At 39.0% G+C, this 26,612-nt stretch overlaps 2 protein-coding genes across 2 annotated transcripts; both read left to right on the plus strand.

The window, feature by feature from the left end:
* Nucleotides 1-249: 249 nt before the first annotated feature.
* Nucleotides 250-24,286, plus strand: rad50 (RAD50 homolog, double strand break repair protein). The gene is made up of 28 exons (XM_051401710.1): nucleotides 250-339; nucleotides 899-1,036; nucleotides 1,268-1,351; nucleotides 2,133-2,284; nucleotides 2,414-2,599; nucleotides 2,749-2,953; nucleotides 3,131-3,259; nucleotides 4,336-4,501; nucleotides 4,779-4,837; nucleotides 5,258-5,392; nucleotides 6,616-6,822; nucleotides 7,123-7,305; nucleotides 7,551-7,708; nucleotides 7,815-7,990; nucleotides 8,681-8,918; nucleotides 10,298-10,487; nucleotides 10,789-10,915; nucleotides 12,502-12,695; nucleotides 13,132-13,242; nucleotides 13,664-13,756; nucleotides 13,922-14,035; nucleotides 14,586-14,713; nucleotides 15,575-15,676; nucleotides 15,928-16,050; nucleotides 21,369-21,454; nucleotides 21,572-21,714; nucleotides 21,933-22,066; nucleotides 23,366-24,286. Exons 2-28 carry the CDS (start codon nucleotides 908-910, stop codon nucleotides 23,550-23,552), a joined length of 3,939 nt encoding a protein of 1,312 aa, XP_051257670.1. The 5' UTR covers nucleotides 250-339; nucleotides 899-907; the 3' UTR covers nucleotides 23,553-24,286.
* Nucleotides 24,287-24,343: 57 nt separating this feature from the next.
* On the plus strand, nucleotides 24,344-26,612 carry LOC127364299 (uncharacterized). Its single transcript, XM_051401712.1, has 4 exons — nucleotides 24,344-24,766; nucleotides 24,900-24,953; nucleotides 25,163-25,276; nucleotides 25,411-26,612. Exons 1-4 carry the CDS (start codon nucleotides 24,620-24,622, stop codon nucleotides 25,528-25,530), a joined length of 435 nt encoding a protein of 144 aa, XP_051257672.1. The 5' UTR covers nucleotides 24,344-24,619; the 3' UTR covers nucleotides 25,531-26,612.

The raw sequence follows: 26,612 nt of genomic DNA on the forward strand, positions 1-26,612 counted from the left end.
AAGCTGGTTGATCATAGAAAGGAATGAATAGAAGAAACTCTTGCAATTGTGTATTACTAATTCATTCCTTTGGTGCAGTTAGTAATACTAATTAATTCAATAATTTAAGTCATTGTGTAAGTGAAGGTTGATTTCATGTGCGGACCACCCACTAACTCAGTGGCAAAAACAAAAAAAAAAGGATATCTGTCGAGTGGGAATTACCGATCTACACGTTTTTATTCTATGCCCACGTTCCTAAACCCGGAAGTCAGAAGTCGCTGTTTTCACGTCACATTCCCCACAGCGCCAAAACTGTACTTCAACGTTTTAACGTCTGAACCGTAAAAACACTGCGAGGTGAGTTGAATTCATAACACAAGCACGGCTGGAGACTATTATTCTTTAACTTGCAAAGGCGCACGGAAAGTACTGACCCGTAATTAACTTTATATTATACTTGCATTTTATTCACGCCTAGAAATGAGCTAGCTAGCTAACTTTAATGTTCAGAATGAATGAGCTGATTGAAACTGCAGTTTATGACGAAACCAAGATCATAATATAATATATGGATGAATGTAGAATATGTCATAGAGTTTCCAATCGTTTTCAAGCCTAGCTGCTGCACGATACTGCCTGCTGTGTGTAGTGGTCGACATTAATGGTGGCTTGTTAGCAGAAACACAAAGTAGAATGTGTCTTTCAGTACTTTGTGATATTATATAGTTATAGTGTGATGTATTGTTATGATCAATGTTGTTAAAAGACATGTCAGTGTAAATTAGTACCTGAAAAGTGCTGCAATATGTTCTTCAGTTGACACACACAGAGAAATGCTTTGGCATGGCCTGTCCTGTTTAAGTTATATGTGCTCTCTCTCTCTCTCTCTCTCTCTCTCTCTCTCTCTCTCTCTCAGAAAGCAAACATGTCAAAGATAGACAAGATGAGCATCCTCGGGGTGAGGAGCTTTGGGATTGAGGATAAAGATAAACAAGTCATCTCTTTCTTCAATCCTCTGACTGTGCTGGTTGGACCCAACGGAGCAGGGAAAACGGTATGAGAACATGTTTTGACGAGGGCAAAGGTCAACTGTGAAGCATGACCTGTAGAGAATGAACAAGAAAGTTGACAGTATGCCTTGGAGGTGACACATGCATTGGGATTAGGCTAGCTGATTTGTTCTCTTTTTTTTTCATATTCTGAAAGTAGCCACAGCAAAAGTGATAACTGCAAATCTCACGCTTTAATTGCTGTACAATATGACTCTTTTATTTCTTGTTTCCAGACTATTATTGAGTGCCTGAAGTATGCAACATCAGGAGAACTTCCCCCTGGATCTAAAGGAGGTGCCTTTGTCCACGATCCAAAGGTGAGCTCGCTGTATTACCATATGTATGTAAATCTGCATTTTGTGGATTAAAAATGGCTCAACACGCCCTCTACTGTTTTAAATGACCCTCTACATTTTAAGACAAATGCTTTGATATAGTCGATAGTTTGGGGCGACTCTACGTCATAACCTTTATACATAAAAAAAAAAAAACAGCCAACTGCAGTGTTTACCTTGATCCCACTTACTGACAGTCCCCCCCCACAGACACACTCACATAGAGTTAGCCTCTCTGAGCTCAGCTACAACACAGGTACCGCACAGAAACTTTTGCAAATGACCGTCAAAGTGCTTGGAGTGACTGTAAAAGCTCCAGCAGGCTCTCTGTGTTTCCAGCGCGGACATGGCGAGTCTGACAGCAGTTGCTCATTAGCTCTAAATAACAGCTTGCTGTTTCCGCTACACTGCTGTGGTCAGTCTGTCAAATACTCCGGCCAGTGTCGAGGCCACGCTCCCTAAAGTCACTGTCCCTTACAAATCTCTGAAGGATTTTTAAAAATTACTGAGAGGGAGGCAGCTAGCAGAACTGAAGGGTGTAGTTACACTTTCCCCACACTATTACATGAAAAAAATAATGATGTCCAATTAAGGGATGAAAGTTAATTTGTATTTTCAGAAATGTCTCATAATCATTTTCTATTCTTGTTTAAGATCTCTATGGAACTATTAAATGTACCACATCATTTACTTCAAGTCCCTGTGAGATGAGGATTACTCAGGCTATCTTTGTTAAAATAAATTCATGCTGTACGAATTCCAGGACGCCCATGAGACAGACGTGCGAGCACAGATTCGACTCTTGTTCACAGACGTGAACGGAGAGAAAGTGACTATTCATCGCTCCATGTCCTGCACTCAGAAGGCAAAGAACTACTCCTTTAAAAGCTTGGAGCAGGTTATTACCCGAATGAAGTAAGCTGCAGTCTAAAGTTTGTTTATTAATTTTATATTATAATTCTAATATTGGATGTTTTTCCTGAAATGATATTAATGTTACATGACCCCTTTCGTTACCCATGACCTCGATCATCATTCGTGCAGAGACGGCGAGAAGGTGAGCTTGTCATCAAAGTGCGGTGAACTGGATCGGGAGATGATTTCTTCACTGGGTGTGTCGAAGCCAGTGCTGAATAATGTCATCTTTTGTCACCAAGAAGAGTCAAACTGGCCACTCTGCGAGGGCAAAGCACTCAAAGACAAGTTTGACTCCATCTTTGCCGCTACCAAGTAAAGCCAACTTATTCTTAAATGTTTTTCAGTTTTATCACATTACCTGAAATGAATCCTAAGCAAATGTAAAAATATTAACATACATATGCCATTCAGATGTTTCCTGTACAAACTCTGTATTACTATCTCTTTGTGTTTCTCTACAGATATATCAAAGCTCTGGAGACAATGCGCCAGTTGCGTCTCAAACAGAGTCAAACAGTCAAAGAGTGTCAAGTGGAGCTGCGCTACCTGAAGCAGAATAAGGAGAAAGCTCAGCAGATTAGAGAGACTGTGGCCACCAAGGAGGCTCAGCTGATGTCCTCTAAAGACAGCGTCCAGCAGATAGAGAACCAGATTGATCCACTGGAGGTTGGTTGATGATATGTGTTTGTGTGTATATTTAAAGTCAATCTTCCAGTGTAGGCATGTCTTAAGTATAACAGTAGTGCCTCTTGTGTTATACATACAGTAAAAGTGCTGCCACTTATGTTATATATAACAGTAGTGCCTCATATGTTACATATTAAGTTTTATAATAATTTACAGAACCGACTGATGGATATTGACATGAAACTGGGGAAAATTATGAAGCTGGACAACGACATCAAGGCTTTAGACAGCAGGAAGAAACAGATGGAGCAGGACAACAAGGAGCTGGAAGAAACAATGGAACAGGTAAATACATAAAAAATATGCATCTGAAACTTTGAAATAGAACTTGAATAGGAATGAGAGAAATGACTCATTAAAGATGGTATTAAACACTGATTCTAGCACCAAAATCACTGATTTACTCATTCTCCACAGATACCAGTGATTGTGGGAGCGATACAAGGGCTAAAAATGTTTTGGGAAATCTGATAAGGGGTTTGTAAGACAATTAAGGATGCATAGAAAAAGAGATAGAAAATGAAATGCATGAACAAAGCTGATGAGGATGAAAAGAGGGAAACAGCCAGCCTCTCTGTCTGCGGGGTTATTCAGCTAAACACCTGCTTAATAATACTCCAGACTCCACTCTGTATGTATCATTAACCTAAATGGGAAACTAATAGAAAGACTGCAGATGGTGAATGAGGTTGTTGTAATTCTGTCATGACAAGTCAATTCATCACAGGGCTCTACTGATATGGATGACTTTTATGACTGTTGGATGTTGCTGCTCCTCTGCCTTGGTGCTTCTCAGTTGTGTTTGTGTCAGTGGTTGAAGAGTATTTGTTTATATTTTGAAGAGTGAAAGAACCAGCAACCGAGGGACCTTTTGTGTATGTCTTGTCATGTACTTTTTGTGAGCAACAGAGGTGAATTGTTAGTTTGATAACACGATGCTGGCATTTGTGTTTGTCAGAATTATGATGACAGTTACCACTTGCTTGCTGTGGTTGTAGTCATTTGCTTCCCCCCTGGATATAAAAAAAAAAGGACTGAATAGTAGAAGTAGAGTGACTTGCACCATGAAGAATTTTCTGTTTTGTGCTTTTCAGCAATTAAACACATTTATAGAATTGGACAGTTTACTGTAGTTGCACTAATGCTGCACATGTAATGTTGTAATGATGCAATGCTCTTACTGCATGCACTGTGGGTATATGCTGTTCTTTTATCCATATCATTTTTTAATATTCATTGGTGCATATATTTTTTATCACCGAAGGCCCCGGTGAAGTCAAACCTCTGACCCTGTTGGTTTACTAAGCTCCACTCATTGAGCTTCAGAGCCACACTAAGTCGGTGAACTGTGTACGTGGCAGGTGTTCCAGGGCTCAGACGAGCAGTTGCAGGAGATTTACCAGAACCACCAGAGGACGGTGAGGGAGAAGGAGCGGAGGCTGACAGAGTGCCAGAAGGAGCTGGAGAAAGCTGGTCGGGAGTGTCAGAGACTTAATAGAGTCAAGTCTGATCTCCTGGTGGAACAAGGTACACATACCAGTGGATGTACCAGGGTTACTAATCAACTCCACAAAAACTTTTTGTCTGAATTTAAAGCACACCTCACGCCCATGTGTATAAATAAATATATTCTATTGTTTTTGTTGCAACATTTTGATAGCATACATCATTGACTATGCAGAATCAATCCTACAAACAAGTCCCAGAAGAACTACTCCAGCTTTAGAGGCTGTTTCTTTCAAGAACAGGTGCATAAAGAGAGTTATTTCCTGAAGACTGAGCTCTCTGATCTCTCTTTTCCCAGGTCGTTTACAGCTGGAGGCTGACCGCCACACTCAAAGCATCAAGAGCCGGGATACTCAGGTGAACACACTGTTAGCTGTTTGTTTGGAAGTGATGCGCCTGCATTTTTGACGACATCTGGTTCTTGTTCCCATGAAGATCAAATGCACTCATTCTGAGTCTCTTTGGGCAAACGTTTCTGCAAAATTTATGTAATCTGAGGAGCAGGTGAACTCCATCATACACCGTCAACACTGACAGTTTTACAATTGGTCCGTTCATTTATCTAAATATTATTACATATATAAAGAAACTAAAACTGTCAGTTGTTTGCAATATGTTAAAAATAACTTACAAAATGTAAGAAGAATGCCATTATTAAAATTTAGTGCATAGACTGTACCTAAAGATAAACAATTAACCATTTATGACAAGATAAAGAATATATATCATTTTGAACTTGTTTGATGTTAGTACTCACATACAGGATTTCTTTTTCAGGTTCGCTCTTTGTCATCCTATCTGGAGATGGAGGGTTACGACCGACCGCCCTTCACAACTCTACAGCTTGAGAGCTTTCATAGTCACGTCACACAGAGACTGGAGCAGGAAGAAGAAACAGTCAGTCAGGTTATGGTAAGAAATGCTCATTTTGATTTCTGAAAACAACCAAAAAGTCACTGCATGTCTCCTCCTTATGCTGGATATTTAATACCACAGACACAATGTGGCTTTTATCAGTCAGGGTTCAACGTTTATGTTTTTCACTTGACCGGGTCAGAAGTGTCCTTGCCTGAAGTCAGTTTTTACTTGCCCCCATAAAATAGTTTTATTTATAAGCTGTTATCATACAACAAGAGTTTCACCTAGCTAAAGTCCGGTTTCCAGGATAATTGAAATGCTCACTTGCGCTTTAGCTCTTCACTGCCATTTTCTCATGAGTGCCCGATCGGTACTACGCATGTGCAACTCTCAACAGAGGTGAGAAGGAAGTGAGATAACTCACCCCTTAGTTAATTCTATCATCAACTCCGGAAAGAACAATGTGTTTAATAATATTTACCACTCGCTAGATTTACTAGTCCGATATGGCATTTCTTTTGCCCTGGGGAGGGCTTATTCCTGAGCCATGTCAGGACTGATTCAGTTTGATATTTTGAAGATCAGTTAGAATCAGTGCAGTCAAGCATTTGTTTTGACCCCAAATATGTAAACAAAATCTTGAAATATACACATTTAGAGACTGAGGGCCAGATATAGAACCTTATTAGTTATCCAGAATTAAGGAATGGTTACTTCTCCCTTGTTTAAAAGAGCTATTATCAGGCTGGACGAATAAAAACAAAGTTGAATCCAGCAGTCCCTCATAGTCAGTAAGATGGAAAGAAATTGAAGGTAGTACAACAGATGGCGTCCCTATACAGGCTACAGTAGGTGATAACAAACTAAGAAAACACCTAGACAGGAGATGAATTTGTGGTTGGGCATATCTCTTAAGACCTGATACAAAATAAACACAAGGAATAGCTTGAAAGCACATAGTAAGGTATTACGATGGATTGCATGTGATTCAGAATTGATTCCAAGTCGAACAGGTAAGAGGTTTAAAACTTGTGAAAGGGGAACTATATTATACTGGGAGCTTTTAAAGAATAAGGAAATCAATGAATAAAATGATTACACATACACACACTAGGTGTGTCGGCTAGACGAACCCTGTGATGAAAAAAAACTGGTGTGTGTGATAATTTCATTGTTAATACTAATTAAACAGTTGTGTTATTTTACATTTTGTAAAAACTTCAATTCTAACTGCATGATCGTGATCCCTGATTACTTCCCTTATTCTGTCCACTCAGGCGGATCTGCAGGAAAAGGAGCAGCAGAAGCAACAGTCCATTGATGAAATGAGGGACAAGAAGACTGGTCTGGAGAGAACTGTGGAGTTGAAGAGAGACCTGCAAGGTAAGAAGCAGCAGGAACTGAGGAACATCAGGGCTGAGCTGCAGAGGCTTGAGGGTTCGTCCAGCCGACTGCAAGAACTGGAGAATGAACTGGCTAAAGTGGTGAGTATACACAGTGTTCTATTAGATTATGTTGTGTGACTGAATGTTATTAAAGATTATTTGTATTCAGTTTTTTTCTTAGTTCATATTTTATGTATTTTTTACAGTAAGTTTTTCTCTTGAATGACACTTGCAGGTGGCAAGATAAACTGAATTCATTATAGAATACAATTCATACATAACATACAGCCGCCTTATATCCTTAAGTGCCACGTCCTCTGATTGCTGTACTTTGTGTGTGTGTGTGTGTGTGTGTGTGTGTGTGTGTGTGTGTGTGTGTGTGTGTGTTGTCTTCTTCAGGAGCGTGACCTGCAGAGCGCAGTTCAGAGCTCCAATGTGGAGGAGCTGAAGGCCGAGGTAGAAGAGCTTCAGAGAGAAAAGGCTGAACTTGACCGCACACAGAGACAGCTCGACAAAGAGATGGAGATGCTTAACACACACACCACCGCACGCACGCAGATGGACATGTTGAAAAGGGACAAGGTAATGTGTAACCCAGGTCACCTTGTGTTGTCTGCCTCTCTGGCCTCTCAGACTTGAGCCTCTGTCTTTCCCTCCCTAAACAAAACTTTGTGACCTTTGCTGTGGGTAATTTAACCCTGTGTGTTAATGTCCTCTCTCTGCTTTTCCTCTTCCCTTCTTCATCTTTCCTCTTCTTCCTTACCTTCTCCCGTCATCTGTCTTTCTCTGTCGGTTCTCCTCTCACTTTTCTTCTTGCGTTTCTCCAGACAGAGAAGGAGGAGCAGGTACGCAAGATCAAGTCTCGGCACAGTGAAGATCTGGTGTCATTGCTGGGCCACTTTCCCAACAAGAAAGAGCTGGAGGACTGGATCTATGCAAAGTCTAAGGAAATCAATGGTACCAGGGACAGACTTTCCAAACTCAAGTTAGTAAGATCTATATACATGAAGGCTCACACATAAAAGAAAATGTGACCCAAAAAATCACTTTCTGTTGCACTGATTTATATAATGATTTTTTATAACTCTCAGTAAGGACCTGGCATCAAGTGAGCAGAATAAAAACCACATCACTGCTGAGGTACGGAAGAAGGAGCAGCAGTTAGCCAATGACCAAGAGAAGTTTTTCAATGTGTGTGGCAGTCAGGATTTGGAACAGGACCTGGGCAAACTTCAAGAAGATCTGGAGAAGATATCCAAGCAGAGAGGTAAAGGCTCTGAAATATTGTCATTAACACTAACATTAGTCTAGACCTGCAGAAGATCCTTATACAGAGAGGTTAGATAACATTCAGACTGTTAGTGTTAAAAAACTACAACCTGCCAAGTAAGGCCAGGCAACCCTAGATGCACCACTAAATCTGCATAATGTTGCTGCTCTGATGAGAGAGGGTCGTTGTTACTCTCCTATGCTCCTCCATGAACTTTGTTTTAAAGCACCCCCCAAAGGCAACAGCTCTCTCTGAAATCAATCCCTAAAATTCTACATTGCGTACTATATGCACCAAGTGTGAGATTTAAGCATTATATAGTATCAACAAAAAATCCCCACAATGGAACCACTTCTTACTCAACATACCACAATGTAATGCTTACCATTGTATGTGAGTTACATTTGAGAAACTACACATTACCACTAGTGTTCGTGTTTTTTTTCCTCAGGAGCGTGAGCTGCAAAGCGCCTGTATTGTATCTAGTTTTAGTATTGGAATCATTGATCTCTGTGCTTTGAGTAAAACAACAAAGGGGCTAATTACTGTACTGTGTAACAGATGCAGGTCAAGTAACAGTTGGAGTCATACATGTACTCATTTTAATCTCATAGTCATTGTGATAGTAGTCTTGTAAAAGAAGATATGATGCATGTGCTCTCTCTTCCTCCACCTCTGTTTTCATAGCCATGCTAGCTGGAGCCACAGCAGTGTACACCCAGTTCATCAGTCAGCTGACAGAGGAGAGAGAGCCCTGCTGCCCTGTGTGCCAGCGGACGTTCCCCTCAGAGCCTGATCTACAGGAAGTTATCAGTGACATGCAGTCCAAACTACGCCTGGTGCCAGACAAGCTGAAAAACACAGAGCAGGACCTGAAGAGGAAGGAGAGGAAGAGAGATGACATGATTTCTCTCAGACCTGTCAGGTATGGAGAAAGCTAGATGGGGCAAGACAGAGGTTGCGTAATGGTGTAACAAGTGTACTGGTCTCTTGGGAAATATCAAAGAATTAAATCTCTCTCACAAGATAAATCCAGCAGTCTTAGAAAGGCTCTGATATGTCAAGTGTGTTCAAGATTGTGGAACATCTGTTGTGTCCATAAATACATTTGAAAATCCACTTGAGCATAGTCTTTATTAGTGGATATGGTTTCCCATTTGCACTAGAGTACATAAATTACAGATGGCGAAAGACAATTAAAATGGTAAACTAAGACTGTCAACATCACTGCTGTATTCATCCAGTCATCATAACACACAACAGACTGTAGACTTGCTAGTCACCCTAAAAATAGATAGTCAGCTTTAATCTGCTGTGTTTATTCAAGCAGCATGGCATGCAGAGAAAAGAGGATGAGTTCTCTCCAGGCCACTGGGCCTGTGTACCGCAAGATTGTTATAGTGAATTTGATTCATGAAAATTAATAAATCACCATGAAAAAAACATGAAGGACAAATATAGAATTCCTTTTTTAATTACTAAAGCTGTTTTTGAAATCTAAATAAGACTGCTACTGCTGTTTAGATAATTCAGAATTTATTTTCATAGTTTTCCATAACTTGTTTCATAACCTCCTTTCTGGCTAATTTTGGGCATTTGTGTCACTTGGTGATTGGCCTCTTTACACCATTCACACTTGTAAGCATATACAATTAACTGTGTATTTACAAATCATCATTGTAGCATTTATTGGTGTGTGTTTTTTATATTAGGAGTGTAAACACTTTTTTCTCCTCCCATTTGTTTGATAAAGAGAGTAGAGCACAGGTTTTATGACATGTACCCCACTAGATGGAGCTAGATTCTCTAGTTCTCTCTGACTTTTCATGACCTGAGCAGAACCCCCCAACTGAGAATTTTGCAAACCAGCAGCCTCTCCCTTTATTCTTTAATAAAGAACGTCTTATATCAAACCTTTTAGCAAGTGTGATGCTATTCAGAGCAATTAAACTAATTGAAACCACAGAGAAAAGCTGATTCAGAAGGAACAAATGTGCCAAGTACAAAGCATAAATACACATTTAACTGATAGACCTCCCCAAAAATGCCTTCAACCAAATCATATTTTGGGGTCTATGGTGTAGTGAGATATCGTAACCTCAAGTTAAACTTAAAATTTCATTGTTTTACAAAATAATCTTATCACAAGATCATGTTCTAAAAAAGCAGAATGACAAAGAAATTTCATATACAATCAATTGACTGTCAAAGTATCTGTATGTGTTGAAACATATGGCGTAACAAATTCCAAGAGAAGGTTTATTCTACGCTCAAAGTATATTTCTATTGTCTCGTGTCCTCCAGGCAATCCATCGTACAATTTCAGGAAAAGGAGTTGCCGGAGCTGAGAAACCGCCTGCAGACTGTGAACAGGGAAATTGAGAGGCTGAAGGGTGATGTGGAGGAGCAGGAGACTCTGCTTGGTACCCTGATGTCAGAAGAGGAAACAGCCAAGGCCTGCCTGCAGGACATATCTCTCATGGACAGATACCTGGTACCATCCTCCTGTCTGTCTCACTGTTTTTGGCCACCTCAGTCTCTTTCCATCCTGTACACTGAACAGTCCCTGCCAGTCTTTGCTGTCTTTTTCCATTACCACCCTAGTCCATTTCCTCTTCCTCCAGATAAAGAAATTTGTCATCAGATGTCCTGATATAAATTGCTGCAGCATTGAACAAGAAAAGTGATAAAATTGCCATTTGAGTTGTGACACTGAAAAATTATATACACCCCATTCTCCCCCTTGTCTTTCTTCACTTTCTTACTGTGTTTTTTTTTTTTTTTTTTTATTCCAGATGGACCTTAAAGAGGTGGAGAGGAAAATAGCTCAACATGCAGCCAAACTCCAGGGAGTAGACCTGACCAGAACCATCCAGCAAGTCAGTCAGGAGAAACAAGAAACTCAGCACAAGCAAGACACAAGTAAGATGACATCATACACCCACTTAGAGGGAAATTCCATTTTCTTACAGTTTGGGTCTGGTGTTGCAGATTTGTCACCACAGTTATTTTGCTCATCTTGAATTGCTGAGATATTGGAGACAAAGGTATCAGACAGCTTAACAATGCAGTACAAAGGGCAAGCCATGTTTACTTATCATAACCTCTAAATTTAAGGATGAATAATCATCTCCTATCTAATCATGTTATTTGCTCTCGAAGACCAACAGACTTTATTCATTTCAAAGCTGTGCAGTGGTTTGTGTTTGTACAGTTTCCTGTTAATACCATACTAAAGCTAGACACTAGTAATACATACATTTCCTAGCTGAGGAAGTTGTATCAAGAATCTGTTGGATACACACAGACACAAACATACCCCGAGACACAAACGTAGGATTATACCAGGAGAAGCTTGGCTTTGCTTGCCTAAACCTTGTTAATCAATAGTAATATCTGTGATAAACTCTTTGTACAGCAGTGTTTCAGGGGAAACAGACATTGACAGACATTACATGAAAAGAAAACATTACATCTAAGATTGCCATTAATTAAAAGGGTGGAAAAACACCAGTAAACCCCTCGAGGGGTTGTTTTCCAGTTAAATCGATACACTTCTTTTCCCACTTGTGTCATTGTCCACAAAACAACACATGATAAAACCTTGTTTTTGTTTTTGTCTTTTGCTGCAAAGTTTTACAAATGATGCTCTGTTGCCAGTTTATTAGATACACCTAGCTAAAACTATTGCAATTATTCTATTCTACAACTATTCTAATATAACAGTCCTGACATAAATCCTACATTCATGAAGGCTTTGGTTATTATAGAAGATGTAGTTTATGATGCTGTTGAATTGCATTGCATTTTATTAACAGTTGTACACCTCATTTAAACCAATGGGCGTAGATTAAATAACAGCTACATGTCTCTGTTTAATGCAATACTTTTCAGTGGCAGCACAAACTACATCCTGCACAATAGTCAAGTTAATTCAGAACTTTTCTAAAAGAGTTTCAACAGTTGTATTAGACTGCATTTAGCTAGGTGTACCTAATAAACTCACAACTGTGTAAGAGTCAAAAATAAGCTTAATATCTCAACAATGTTGATGTACATTACCTTTGTAGACCATTTAGTTGTCAATTGGTTCAGAATTGGAGGAATTGTGTTTTGCCTATCTTCTAAACCGCTATCAGTCTTTTTGCCATTCACAGTAAAAAAAAAAAAAACTCAACTCAACGTGACAGCATTATAATTGGTAATCAAAGTGAGCAGCAGGTTTTCATTATTTTCATTAATAACATTACTTAACATCACTGTTATGTGACAACACAGTTGAGAGCAGTGACTGACTAAATGAGGCATGCAGGTGCTTCCATCATTAAAGCCGCAATTAACTTAACAGCCTTTGGAAAACATCTCTAAAGATCACTTGTTTGTTGTTTATGCACAGCTGCACATTACTGACTTCACATCAGGAGTGGAAGAGGGAATATAGTATAGAAGAAAATATTTTTTTTCTAAGTCTTTTTCTCTGCCTGTTTGCAACTTTTGTGTTCACGCAGCCTCTAGCAAGATGGAGCTGAAGCGTAAGCTGATCCAGGACCAGCAGGATCAAATTCAGATGCTGAAAAGTGCTGTGAATGAGACTAGAGCTGAGAAACTCCAGCTGAGCAGTGATATGCAAAAACAGCAGCAGCTGGAGGAGCAGTGTGTCGAGTTCACCACTGAAATACAGGCCTTAACGAGAGACATCAGGGTACATTTTATTGTTTTTCTCTATGTAAGCTACTTCTTGGGAGATGCTGATGCTGTTGAGGCGTGTGAATTCCTGTAGCTCACACGAAAATATGTAGGACACAAGATTTTATGGAATTTTTAATTTTTCATGTTTTGAAGTTCAAGCTCACAACCTAGACCTGTCAATGAGATTGCAGTGCAAATTTTGCATGTCATATATTTTCTGTTAGCCTCAACATTTGTGTTCCATACGCAGACCTATTTCCTCATATACATGCAGTATTATTTGGTATATTTTTACTGTTCACGTCCTGCATTGATGCACTTATATCTCGATGCCATGCACATGTTCACAGTAAAATAATCCTTTATCTCTGTGTGTAGTAAGAAAACAAAGTATGTGCTCTATAAATAATCCATGTCTTCTCTTTTCCTCTCACTTTATGTCTTACAAGGAAGCAAAGGAACAGCTGTCGCCTTTGTCTGCTGCTCTGGAGAAGCTACAACAAGAGAAGCAGGAGCTGGTGGAGCGCATGAAGCAGAGGCAGGCAGAGGGGCAGGAGAAGGTGGGCACGTTATCGCTTCTGTCTTTCTCTCACTGTACTGTGAATTCTGCACAAACTGTTATTTCAGTCACATCTCCTCGTTATCTCTTTCCACTTCCTCTATTTTTGCTTGGCTGGCAACTGCTGAAGATGGGCCTTTTCTGTGCTTTCTAATACATAAAGAAACATTAATATTCAACAATGAGTCAACATCATTTTAAAAACCCTAGATAGTTGATACCATAGATAAAAAGCTTAACAACTAAATCATTTTCAACAGAGTAACATTTCGTGATGATTATTAAAGTAATTGTATTTTAAAAGCATTTCTACAAAAACACACAAAAAAGGTTAAGGAGGGACTCAAAGCAGCTTTAAACATCTTCTGCTACGTATGATTAATCTTAATCATGCCATTATTCTAAATCTTTGTCACCGACAGATCAACGCCATTAAAGAGAGAGTGAAGACTATCGCCACCTTGGAAAGAGAAATCACCAAATATGTTGATGACGGCAAAGACGAGTACAAAGAGGTAACATGTCTGCCACTGTCACACTTGATCATCAGTGTTTCTGATTCCTCCGTGGGTCATTACATACTTATCATAAAAGATAAAATGTATGCTGTCTTCCTTTACACTGAAACACCAGCTTTCCTAAGTATTGAACAACTTTATTGACATTGTTTGGTGTTGCAGCAAAAAGAGTCTGAGCTTCAAGAAACCAACACTCAGCTCCATGAGGCCGAGAAAAATAAAGAGAAGATCAACAAGGAGATGGGAAACATCCGGCAGGACATAGACACTCAAAAGGTACAGTTTCCCGAGTCATGATGGTCTTTATTCTCATATTTCTCTCTTGTCCTCTACTATTTAAAGTAGTAATACCATCATTTCAAAGATGGTGCAAAGATGGTGCAAATAAGGTGCAAATAAGGCCATAGCTATCTACTTCTACTTCTACTACTTCCACTGCATCCAGTTTTGACAATAGATCATTGAAACACTGTGCTGCATGTTGTTTAACTGTGAAACATCCAGCACAGTATTTCTGGCACAGCTTCACCTACATAGAAGTTTATTGGAGAAGTGAGGCACTGTTGAAGGGTAAAATCTCCGGCAACACATGAAGCATTAAAAACAACTTTATCGACAGGCCAATGTTGTCACTTGTGGTCTTCATCAGTGTTGCCCCTGAACACCTACCCAGCTCCTTTACTCTTCTTTGTTTCCATGGTCATTTAATCACTGAACAGTATACATGTAAGCTGTGCATTGTGGGAACCTCAGGGGACACCGCCCTGTAGTTGCAAAACACTTTTGTTAGTAGTTAATAAGTTTTTAACTTCTTTATATTTCTTAGGTCCAGGAGCGCTGGTTGCAGGACAACCTGACCTTGAGAAAGCGCGTTGAGGAGTTGAAGGAGGTTGTGGCTAAACGCGAGGCTCTCATGAAAGACATGGGCAACATGCAAGTCATGCAACTACGCCAGTAAGAGCAATACAACATTATAAATAATGTGTAAGATTAGGGCTGTAACGGTTCTGAAACCGCGACACAAAAGTCCACGGTCTCGTGTCATGGATCCAAGAGACAGAACCGCGACACTCTCGCTCCCTGAACCGTTGAGCTCTTGTTAAGACAGTGTAACTGCGGCGGTGGTGGCAGCCCGTGGGGTGGTAGCGGTGTACGCCAATATCGTATTTGTATTGACAGTAGGTTATTCTAGGTCATTTTACACCCTATTTTAGTGTTTATTTACTCCTTTTAAACTGCTCCGTTTCTCTTCTCCCCACACTCACACACAGCACACACACCTTGCCTGGACCTCTGGTCACTCACGGCAAACACTCCCGCTTGCTCCGCCTCATTCTGTCTCTCTCTCCCTGTGTCTGTCTCTGCAGACTTTCTCCATCTGCAGTACGTTTCATAAACTCACCCGTGAATCAGTTTTCAAGTGCGCCGCATATGGGTCCAAACTGAAACTAACGTTAGTGAGTGACATCTGCAGTGGTGCGTTCACTGACGCTCCGTAATGTAAGATTTCTGCCGTATACGCTTTATGTAATATCAGATAACATCTCTCCCTCTCTGTTTCTCTGCAAAATGGGGAAACAGGGAAAACTGCGGTATGAACCAAACCGTGGCTCAAAAGTCGAGGTCTGAACCAAACCATGGATTTGGTGAATCGTTACACCCCTATGTAAGATCAAAAAGTTATAAAACATAACCGAGCTGCACTGAAGCCCAATCTTTTATCTTGAATGTGTAAGCTTACTTATGGTCAGGCTGGTTCTAATAATAGAAATTAGCCGCTGTGTTTTCACCTTGTCACCTACTGTGGTTGTCCAGAGAACGACGTGAAGCAGAACGCAAGGTGGAAGACCTAAAGAAGAACCGCAGTATTGCACTGGGTCGTCAAAAAGGCTTTGAGGAAGAGATACTGCATTACAGGTGAGAAAAGCAGATCAAAGGCAGTACAGAGTTTAACTGAATTCAGCTGAAATGCTTCTTTTTTTACTAGTCTAGTAGCTATAGGCTGACCTATATCAGTGCACCTGTAGTGCTGAGAAAAATTATTTCCCATTAACATTTGTATCACTTAATAATAACGCAGGAGAAACACAGGTAATTGTTTCACTGGTTTAATGTGATTTTTTTTTTTTTTTTTCATGAATTAAACTTGCTCTTTGAATTCCTTGCAGAAAAGAGCTGCGGGAAGATCAGTATGACAAAGCTGATGAGCGCTACAAAAACAAGATGATCACAATGAGGACCACAGAGCTTGTCATCAAAGACCTGGATCTCTACTACAAGGCCCTTGACCAGTAAGTGTTGTAAAGTTTTGTATGAACCATTACATAAAACAACAGCAGACATACTGTATATTTGTTTGTACTAGAGTGGTTAAGTGGTCTTAAAAATATTTAAAACCTGTGTAAATCTTACAGTAGGTCTTAGAGGGTGCCCAAAAATGTTAGTCAGTTGATATATATATTTTATTTTTATCCTTTAAAAACACATTATACATTAACACCTCCTGTATATTGCACCCTACACCATACAGCCTGCTTCCACCACAGTGGGAATTCTTAGGAAAACAACTCTGGGAAAATACAAAAGGAAGAAAAGAAAAAAAAGCAAAGAAAGAAAATGTTCAAGAAAATGAATGTTCATTCATCTAGTATAAAAACAGCTCTTAAAAAGATTTCTCCAATTGCAAAGATGTACACAAATGCAGAATAAAGGTTTATAGAAAAAAATAATGGAGAACATCTAATTTTATCATTTGATTTTGTTCATGATATAGTTTAAAAGTAGGTAGTAGTGTTAATAGGATTTGGTTTCAACATCAGCACATCTGTCTAATGATCTTTAGTAGTTTTCCTGTTATGAGACATGCATCCGTTGTCTTCCTTATCAGGCTGTTTTGATATTAGGTCATCAAGTCCACCACAGCTCTTTAAAGGGTAGAACGTCAGCTTGCCTCATGGTGGGAATTTGAACACTGATGTCAATTCTCTTGAAAGGTTTTTTTTTTTAGTCAGTAGCATCGGGGGCTTGAGAAATTTTTTAGCTGAAAGGATGTACAGTAAAATGTTTGACTCTTAGTAATTACTAGTGCGTCAACAAGGTTTTGGTTTTTAACCTCCCGACCGGCTGAGGCTTTTCTATGTGGAGCTTGAATGTTAAACTCATTTCAAACACATGATATCAGCATTTTAACTGAATCTCTAAATTTAGACATTGAGGCTAATGTTGCCTCAAGCGGCTGCAGTGCAGAGCTGTCGGTCATTAATATAAAGCTAACTTATCTCAGTTACATGTCACAAGTTAGATATCAAAACACAGTGAGAGATGATTCACCAGTTTGTGATTTGTCATAACTGGTATGAAGCTGTGATTAATAAATAGAATGTGTCTCAATCAATGTGTTTTGATTACATTAGAATATTATTGCATGATGTCCAGTGTGCCAAAAATTTAATAATTTAAAAGATTTCAGCTAAATTGATTAAATTATTAATATAATACTGATAGCTATAGAAAACTAAGCAAATTTTCTTTCCCTTGTTAATAAAAACGTACATACTTGTAAAATCATAATGTACTTAATACTATGTAGACCACATAATTGCAGTTTTAATTGCAGTCACAATAGAAATCAGATAAATAGATATTTTCCTTAAATCCATGAGCCCTACTACATTTCATGACACAAACTAATGCATAACTTAAAATTTAGATGGTTACACATGCAGCTAGTTCCCAGGACTTGTAGAATTTATCAAAAGCAAAGCTGTGACGATACTTTTGGTAAAGGGATTACATGTCTCTGCAGCAGTTGACTGTCCTTTTGTGTAGGTGGGCCCATGAGACACGTCAGTAGTTGAACTCTCTCTTATCTTCTGACACGCAATGCCCTCAATGCTAAGTGTGTAGCTGTAGTATTGTTTTGGATTTAACACTTTCTTCATACGTATAACCTTCCCAGTAATGTCACATATATCCAGTGTATATTTTAATGCATTTTAGAGCTGAAATGCTTAGGCAATTCATCGATTAGTCAATTAATAAGAAAAAAATCTGAAACTATGTGTGCTCGCAAATGTTCTGCTGCTTTTCTTTTTAATATATGATTGTTAACGGAACCTCTTTGGGTGATGGACTATTGGTCAGATAACGCATCACATTTTAATTAATTATATAATAATAATTAATATACAATAATTGCTATTTTTCATTATTTACTGACATTGCTAATCAATGATGATTAATTGAGGAAAATAATCAACAGATTATTATTATCAGATCATTATTCTGAATATCAAAAGTTAACTCAATTTGCCTGTAGAAATGTTTTGAGAAAATAAATCCAACCCAATGCTATGCTAGTCTTCCGAGTACAAGACTTATCGTAGAATATCGGGTTTGTTTCCTAGAAACATGAGAGCACTACTATCATTGGCATCATGATAATGTGGCATTTAGTTTCCATTTGCAGTGTTGGTTTGGGTGATAACAATGTGCAATTAATTAGAAAATGATTAGCAGGGTAGCAAAGTGCATACAAATTTTTAGTAATTGTACTGGAGGAGTATTTATTTCAACACGAAATTGCAACACTTTGATTGCAAATAAAGAACTAATAAGTTACAAGTTTGTAAGTTCTTGAATCATGGCTTAAGGCCTTTTCCTCATTATGCTTTTTCAGTGGTTTCTGAGATTCTTCCCTTTGTATCCTTTATCCTTTAATTTAAATCTATTCAAAATCAATACATAGTCATCATGGCAAACCATTTTTATTGTTTTTTGATGTATGGATAAGTCTGACAGTGACACTTACTGAGGTTGACAGGCATAAGTGAGCTCTCTCTAAGGAAGTGTGAGGTCACCATCTCAGATACCATCTGAGAAGTGAGCAGAAGCATCATTTACCCATATGTGTGGGTTAGTTAAGGCATCAGTGTCAGCACTTTTATCAAGATTGAAAGCTTTAGCAGCCTTTCAGCAGACCATACATCCAGGTCACAGTTTCTGTCTGAATACACAGAAAAGGTTTTCATGGTGAGATGTTTTGATTTGGGAGTGGAATATGAAACTTCCTCTGTCACTTTGCAACAAATTGTTGAGTGTGCATAATAGGTTAAAATCTTGAATCTGTGACTGTCAAGTACCCATAATCTTTGTTTCATTTGTGTGAACAGTGTACCTTCACGTTGTTGCTGTCATCATAATAAATCATGTTGCAGTGATTTTTAAACATATTCAAAGATCTGAAGACAAAAAAAGAATCCAAACTCTATGCTCTAGATGTCCTTGTGACTGCCTGTAAACAAATTCTAACAAAAGAATGGCTGTGAAAACGTTAGCAATAGACAGGCATCTGGCTAAAATAAATATTTTATGGGACTAATTTCACACAATTTCATACGAGTGTTGCAGCTATCCATATATTCCACGTGACATTGAAACAGAATCCATGTTAGAATTGAAGCTCAAGTACATTAAAGAATTGAAAGTAACTTGAAGCAGGTCTACCAGGTTATTGGGTCACCGATTGAGAGCAGTCACTGTAGGTTTATGAGCCAAAAAGTGTCTCTGGTGTTTCAGAATTTCTATACTTCTTTAATATGGTCTGCAAAAATGTAGTAATTTGAGGTCAAGAACATTGAACTGCTATCTGGTTTTTGCAGTAAACTGGTTATCAGACTGATCGGATCTGTCTGATACAGTATGTAACCCGGTGGACTCACCTAACCCCACATCCTAATGCTGTTTATAAAGCTGTCTCAGTACTGTGATGGCCCTGCTTATGTCTGTCTGTGTGCCCTGTCACTCATGGTGTGTGTTTTTTAGTCTTGGAGGTGCCAGGGGAGCTGATTGAGCATATCCAATCCGATCTGGAGCACTTGGGCCCAGTGCTTGCCGGATATAAAAGCTCTAGCTTCCCGGATTGCCCTCTCTTTCTCTCTCTTGCCTGCACCTTTTTGCTTTAATTGCCAGATATTTTACTTTTTTACTCCACAACACCTCATCTTACACTCACACTCGTCCACACGAACACCACTGACATTACAGACAAACACATCTCATATTTCAGTATGTGTTTTTTGTGTTGGCCTGATGCAGATTGGCTCTGCTGCTCCAGTGCGTCCTCACGGTTAAAGGCGCAGGAAGCGTATTTGTCCTTGAGCCTGGAAGATAGCCCTAGCTACGCCAAAATAGTCTATGCTTAAGGCTTATGAGCTTGTGCCGGAGGCGTATTGGCAGAAGTTCAGGTCTGGGGAGAGGAGAAATGGTCAGTCGTATGTTGAATCTGGATTTCAACCTCAGCACATGGGGTGCCAGCTCCACCAGGCGAACCACCAGGGTGCCCCAGGATGATATCTTTTAATTGCTAGTATGAATGGGTGGAATGATACATTTTTTTTTATTTAATCCTAATTCAATATTCTTTAAAAATATAAAATAAAAAGAGAGAGAGACTCAGAACTTTTTATTATCTCAAAAATAAAATCACTCTAGTCTTCTGTTTAAGACCAAGTCATATTATATTTTTGTTTCTTTGACACTCAAGCAGTAGCAAGTCAGCTAGTCAGATGGATGCATAAGGACTGCTCTACTCCCTCCTGTCTTTTCTTCCTTTCTTCATGGTTAGTGTATTTATCCACCATATATGGGCTTCAGAAGAAGCGCTGCCAGTAATACTTTTATCACTCTGAAGTTTACAAACCACATTAGAGCATCTCATCTGTTTGGTAGATTATAGTCAAAAGGCTTCTTGGTATGCCGGAAAGCAACATCCAGTTGCCTTTATATCGTAATATCTTTATATCTATATTACATGGATTTAGTAAATAAAGAAATTGCTGTCGCTCATCAATTTGTTAGCAAATGATAAGAAAGCAACGTTTGGTTGGAAGTCAGCCAAGCCATATGCATAACTTACCTAAAGCTTCACGATTGTTATCCATCTCTGTCAGTTTGAGTTCATAGAACTTTCCTTCATGCATGCATACCAGTTTGCACACTGTGTTGCAAATTGCATATGTTCAATGAACCAGTCCAGAGTTTAATCTACCATACGCTCTTCTGCAGCACCAGGTCACATCTCTGTGCTCCCCTTTTCAACCGGGATGTCCAGCATGAATACTGGTTTCATTTACGCAGCCCTATTGCACCAGGACACAAGTAACACAAAATGTTACTGTTGGATAAGTAATGGCAATATACTTGAGCAAGCACAGAAACAGGAAATGCTTACCTTTTTGGGCCCAGTGAGTATATATTATATATAAATATTTAAGGGCCGTTTGATGGACACTTGGCTATTTACAGCTCTCAGTCATGAGCCTGCTCCTGCCTTGAGCTTGTCACCCGATTATCGAAACGTGAATGACACTTGGGTAAAGTGAGATTGTAGTGTAGGTGTAACAGCGCCAGACAGGAGGATAATCACAATCCTTAACCTGTCACTTTAAATATACCTATACAAACCCTTGCTTCAAAAATGCACAACATAAAAAGAAAACACAATCCATCAATTTAGTTTCATCAATTACAATACCAACCAACTATGTCTAGTAGATTCCTGGCTTTTGGGAAGGTAAACATACCTTTGTTTTCTTTTTATTCCCTTCAGAACCATCATGAAGTTCCACAGCATGAAGATGGATGAAATCAACAAGATTATCAGAGACCTATGGCGGAGCACCTACAGGGGTCAAGGTGCATCTCACTTGAAAAAAAATTATAAAATCTGTTATTTGTATGTACATAGGTCTCCTCCCTAATTCCTCCCTCTCTCTGTGTTTGCATCACTCCCTCTTGCCCCCTCCCCTCCAGATATTGAGTATGTGGAGATCAGGTCGGATGTGGACGAAAACTCGTCCGCTGGAGTGAGGCGGAGGGTTTACAACTACAGAGTAGTTATGGTGAAAGGAGACACAGCTTTGGATATGAGAGGACGCTGCAGTGCCGGTCAGAAGGTACCAGAAAAGTATTTATAAATTAGCACATACAGTGGGTCACATAAAACTGTTGCATATATGTTCTAAAAATACTGTATGAGTATAAGTATGGTGTAAGCAAGTGGAATACAAACAAAAATCAGTAACTAGGTAGAAATCTAGGTCATGTAGATTTTTGTTACATTCATTCATTCCAGTTTTTATTTGTATTAATTTATTTTCAAATGTGCCTCTAGGTGTTGGCATCCCTTATCATCCGCCTCGCTCTGGCAGAGACTTTCTGTCTGAACTGTGGGATCCTGGCCCTGGATGAGCCCACCACCAACCTGGACCGAGACAACATTGAGTCACTGGCACACGCCCTCGTAGAGTCAGTACACACACACACACACACACACACACACACACACACACACACTTTTTTTTACCTCTAAACTTGCTTCACCCAAACCCTAATCTTGACTGACCGTCATATCAACACGCCATAACCCCAACTCTTACCCAGAAACCTGTAGCCTCTGAGGTGTCTAACATTTTGGATGATCTATTGACAGAAATTGAATATAATATTCATAGCTATGTTTTCATTACTGTATGATCACCTGTGAATAGGAATTGTTGTCTTAATTTCCTTAGAATGAGCCATTTCCTGCAACAAAACATGTCACTGAAAACATTTTTAAACAAGTGAGGATGTTTTTTTTTAATCTCCTGACTGGAGTCCTGCACGGGTCCAGTTTGCCAACGAGTACCCGACCACACACCCCCAAAGCTCAACACGAACCAATCCGTTATCCATCATTAAATCAATCTAAATCAATTCCATACCCATCCCAACCCAACCCGTTAATATATGACGTGACCCGATGTGACATCAAACAAGGGCTCGTTGCTGCTGCTGGTAGTGCAGATAAAAGCTCAGTGAGTCCGTTTACTGTACACAATGGACAGCGGAAGCCAATAAATGATAAATAAAAAGTCAATCATAGTGATATGTGCTCATTACAGATTTTTAATGTAGGTAATTTCCTCTTTAAGATTTCAACATGTAACATGGAGGTCCTCACAAGGATAGAAGTTAAAAAAAAATACACACACTGACAACATGCTTCACCCATGTCTCTGACCTGCAACATGCAAAATGCAAAAGGCTGCTTTTATGTGGACATGTTGCTATAAACACCTCTGAGAAGATGAATTACAGACTAGGAAGTCCAAGACACTGTACAACTGTTGATACTCTTAAGAACTGTATAACTCTGAGACATTATCAGCGACAATAACTTCCTTCCCCACCAAGCTTGAGCTGCACATGGTGTGTGGCTATTTGATTGGCAGAGTGCACAGTGCTGCGGCAAAGGTTGAGCTAGGAATAAATGTTTTGCCAGAGCCTTCTGTACCAACACCCACTGTCTTATTAGAAAGCAGCAGTTATATCAGAAGGGGAGAAAATAAGATAAGAAAATATCTTATTGCTCCTTTTCCGACTTCTCTAAGAGTTTGACTATGCTATATGGTTTGTTGATCTGGTTCAAGTTTGCCTGTGATAGACGGTGATAAATAGTTCATCCAATCCCCTGGCCTGTATTTTTTTGGAAGTGCCTGCCCTCACCCAAACAGTTTCCCAACAACGACTGTATGAATTTGGTGTACTTCTTTATCTCCCCAGAATCATCAAGAGTCGTTCTCGCCAGCGAAACTTCCAGCTGCTCATCATCACACACGACGAGGACTTTGTGGAGCTGCTGGGGCGGTCCAGCTACATCGAGCACTTCTACCGCATCCGTAAGAACCAGGACCAGAACTCTGAGATCACAAAGTGCAGCATCACCTCCCTCTCGTCCTATCTGCACTGAGAGGACAATGACTCTTTGAACTCCTTTGGAAATGCACAGTATTATTTGGTCCACTTGCTTTCATTGTGTTCTGGAAAAGTCAATGTTCAATTGATTTAGTTTAAAAACTACTAGGACAGTATGTTAGGGTTTGTTTGAAGCATCCTTCTATTAACTGGTCAGACAGTTAACTTTATACTGGCAAATAACTACAATGCATTTCTGATCTGCAATTCAGCCTTGCAAGGGCAATCTCTGTCCTGTCTTTTTCTCCGTCCAACTGTAAAGAGATTTCAAGGAACTCTTTGGAAGTGTACTGTGTTAATAATGTTCCTTAAAGTACCCCAAACTTAATTTGTGCTCTACACTATATTACATCCGCCAAAAAAAGCTCTAGAAAGGTGAAGCGTCTGCAAATATTCCATAAATCCAGTGCTTCCTAAATGTACCCTGTGATCTGTCCTTTGTTTAAAGGTCCTTTGGATGACATTACAAATCAAAACCCTCTAAACTCAGACTGAAAGTAATGATCCTAATCAATCGCATGAACAGCTTCCATTCTAAGGATCGAGACTTTTTTTTTTATATTGTCATTTTGAGACTTGCACTGGTGTTTGTAGTCTTTACAAAGTGGACAGAAGGATCTGTTCTTAAAAAAAAAAATCAGGGCAATATTGTAGTGTGCAGTTATATTTCCATGTTTGCCACTTTGTGAACCGGTAATGTTCTGTCATTAAATTTCTTTGTGAAGAACATGGGCTGTTTCTCTTTTTTTTTTTTTTTTTTTTTTTTACTTGTATCTCAGCAAACCTCACAAATTCAGTTCAGAGAAACATTGCTCAGTTTTGGTGAAATTGTTCGTTGACTGCAGCTTTATCAAACAAATCTTATCTCTCAAAACATTGCAGACTCACTGCATTTTTTTTTTTCTTTTTGTAATGAGGGAAAAAAACAGGCGTGGGCAAAGCAGTATAAAGGTAGAGCTCAGCCAGCACTAGAACAAGCATCCAGCTGACAACTGAGTGATCAATTCAAGGACTTCTTGAAATAGCTTCTTCCAGAAGTTGACAGCCAAACAAACTCTGATCATGAAGATGGGGATGCTTCTGCTGGTTTCAGCTCTGGTGCTGCTCTCTGCCGTCAGTCCCACCATCGCCAGTCCTTCTCCTCATCATCACAAGAACCTAAACATCGTATTTGACATGGCTCAAAAATACAACGAATCTCTCTCTCGGGTAAGAGCTCATCTGACGAGCACAACTGTTTTCTTGCTTGTTTACTTGTTATTTTTGGTGCATTACGTTGTTAAAACCTTTGATATCAGAAAGCAACTTAAGTAATAAATTATCAAATGTTTCTATGCTGCAGATGTACTTTGTGGAGGACGTGTCGAGTCTGGCTGATGGTGCAAACAAATGTCAGGTAAGAAAGCGTTAAGCTTTGGAAAAGTTGTTCACAGAGAGACTAATGTAGTTGGAGTAACAGCAATATTTCTTTTACTTATATTTGTATTAGTTTTGTATCTGTTTTCTAGACTAGTAACTGATACATAGTAACTGATTTTGCATATTTCTACACCTATGTGTGCTAACGAGGCTAATATACAATGTTCTTGCTTATGTTCCATACAGGATAAGTTCTTCTGCAAAGTGTACATGATCCTGCGTGAACACGAAGAATTGATTAACCGATCTGAGGAGCGTGGGCTTGTGAAGAACTTGAAGAAATTTGTTGATGGCATAAATGTAAGAGTCCTTCGCGCTAACACAGACTATCGCATACATACTGCAGCTACCTTTTAGACAAATAGCAAATTCCTGTAGAGAGGAACATTAATAAAAGGTTGTGCCCTGAACCAACATGTTTTCTTGTCTTTCAGGCAAACTGTACGGAGTTACTAAAGGATGTGGTCCCTTCAGACGTCACAAAACCGATACCCTCCCTTTTAGAACACCTCACCCGCTGTATCCAGAGCTTGAACATGAGACGAAGCGATTAATGAACAGACCTGCGACCCGACTGTCAGTGGAGTCCTTGAGAGTTTCATTTTGTTTTTTGAGAGAATTTCATTTTTTTACATTTTGAAAAACTGTAATGTAATGACTAATAGCAAATTAATGGGGAATATGATTAGATAATATGTTGTATACCAGGTTTAAATTGTAAATTTAATTTTTTTCTACGTAATGTCGTTGATAGTTTTTATTTAGGAGTTATCTTCAAGTGAATTAATATCTGAAGTCCCTCTAGACGATGCACAGCCGTCATAGTTTTGTACTACAAACAACAACACAATGTAATAAATAGTCATTTAACAGATATTTACTTTTATCTGCCCGGTAAGCAGTTTTGAATTAGTACAGTGATGATCACTGTGGTGATCTGAGCACTATCAAATACACCTTCATATTTATTCTTTTCAGTATTTAACATAAGTTAAGGCTGTTTTATATATTTGAGTGGCATATTTATTGTAATCCTATCATACAGCATTGAAATATGTGTTTACAGAAAAATAAATCGTATTACCCATGAGTGGAGTATATATGGAAATGCTTTGTGCTCACATGTTAATCAGAATTTACAGAAAGACTTTTTATAACTTTTATTTTTATCTGTTGCATTGATTTTCTTTATGATGCTGTGCTTTTTATCAAGTCATCTTTTCTCATTCAGTCTCATTCAACTACTCACACACCTCTTAAATATGTTAAGTTACATTTAAACTGCAGATTATGAGTGCAGCTGAACTACAATTTAACCTGTATCCATTTTTTTTTGTTTCACTTTTCATTTCTTTTAAATACATTATATTTGTAGCATTGACCTCATTGCATACTCATTGGCATTAGAATATCTTTGGTACTCTCAAATTTAATTAGACATCAGTTGATTTAGAGATGGATCAAACCAAGATGTTTGTAATGGATCTAGTTAAAGCACTGCAAAACGCAAAAATAATTCAATATAAGAAGGCCAAATGACTCTGAGTTTGTAGAGCACTGGCTGTGATTGTTTGATCATGTCCTTTTCTGTAAGACTAGTGGGGAACCACACAATAAAGTATTGGATTTATGTATA

The sequence above is a fragment of the Dicentrarchus labrax genome, unplaced genomic scaffold (assembly GCF_905237075.1).
Source record: "Dicentrarchus labrax unplaced genomic scaffold, dlabrax2021, whole genome shotgun sequence".
NCBI classification, from domain to species: domain Eukaryota; kingdom Metazoa; phylum Chordata; class Actinopteri; family Moronidae; genus Dicentrarchus; species Dicentrarchus labrax.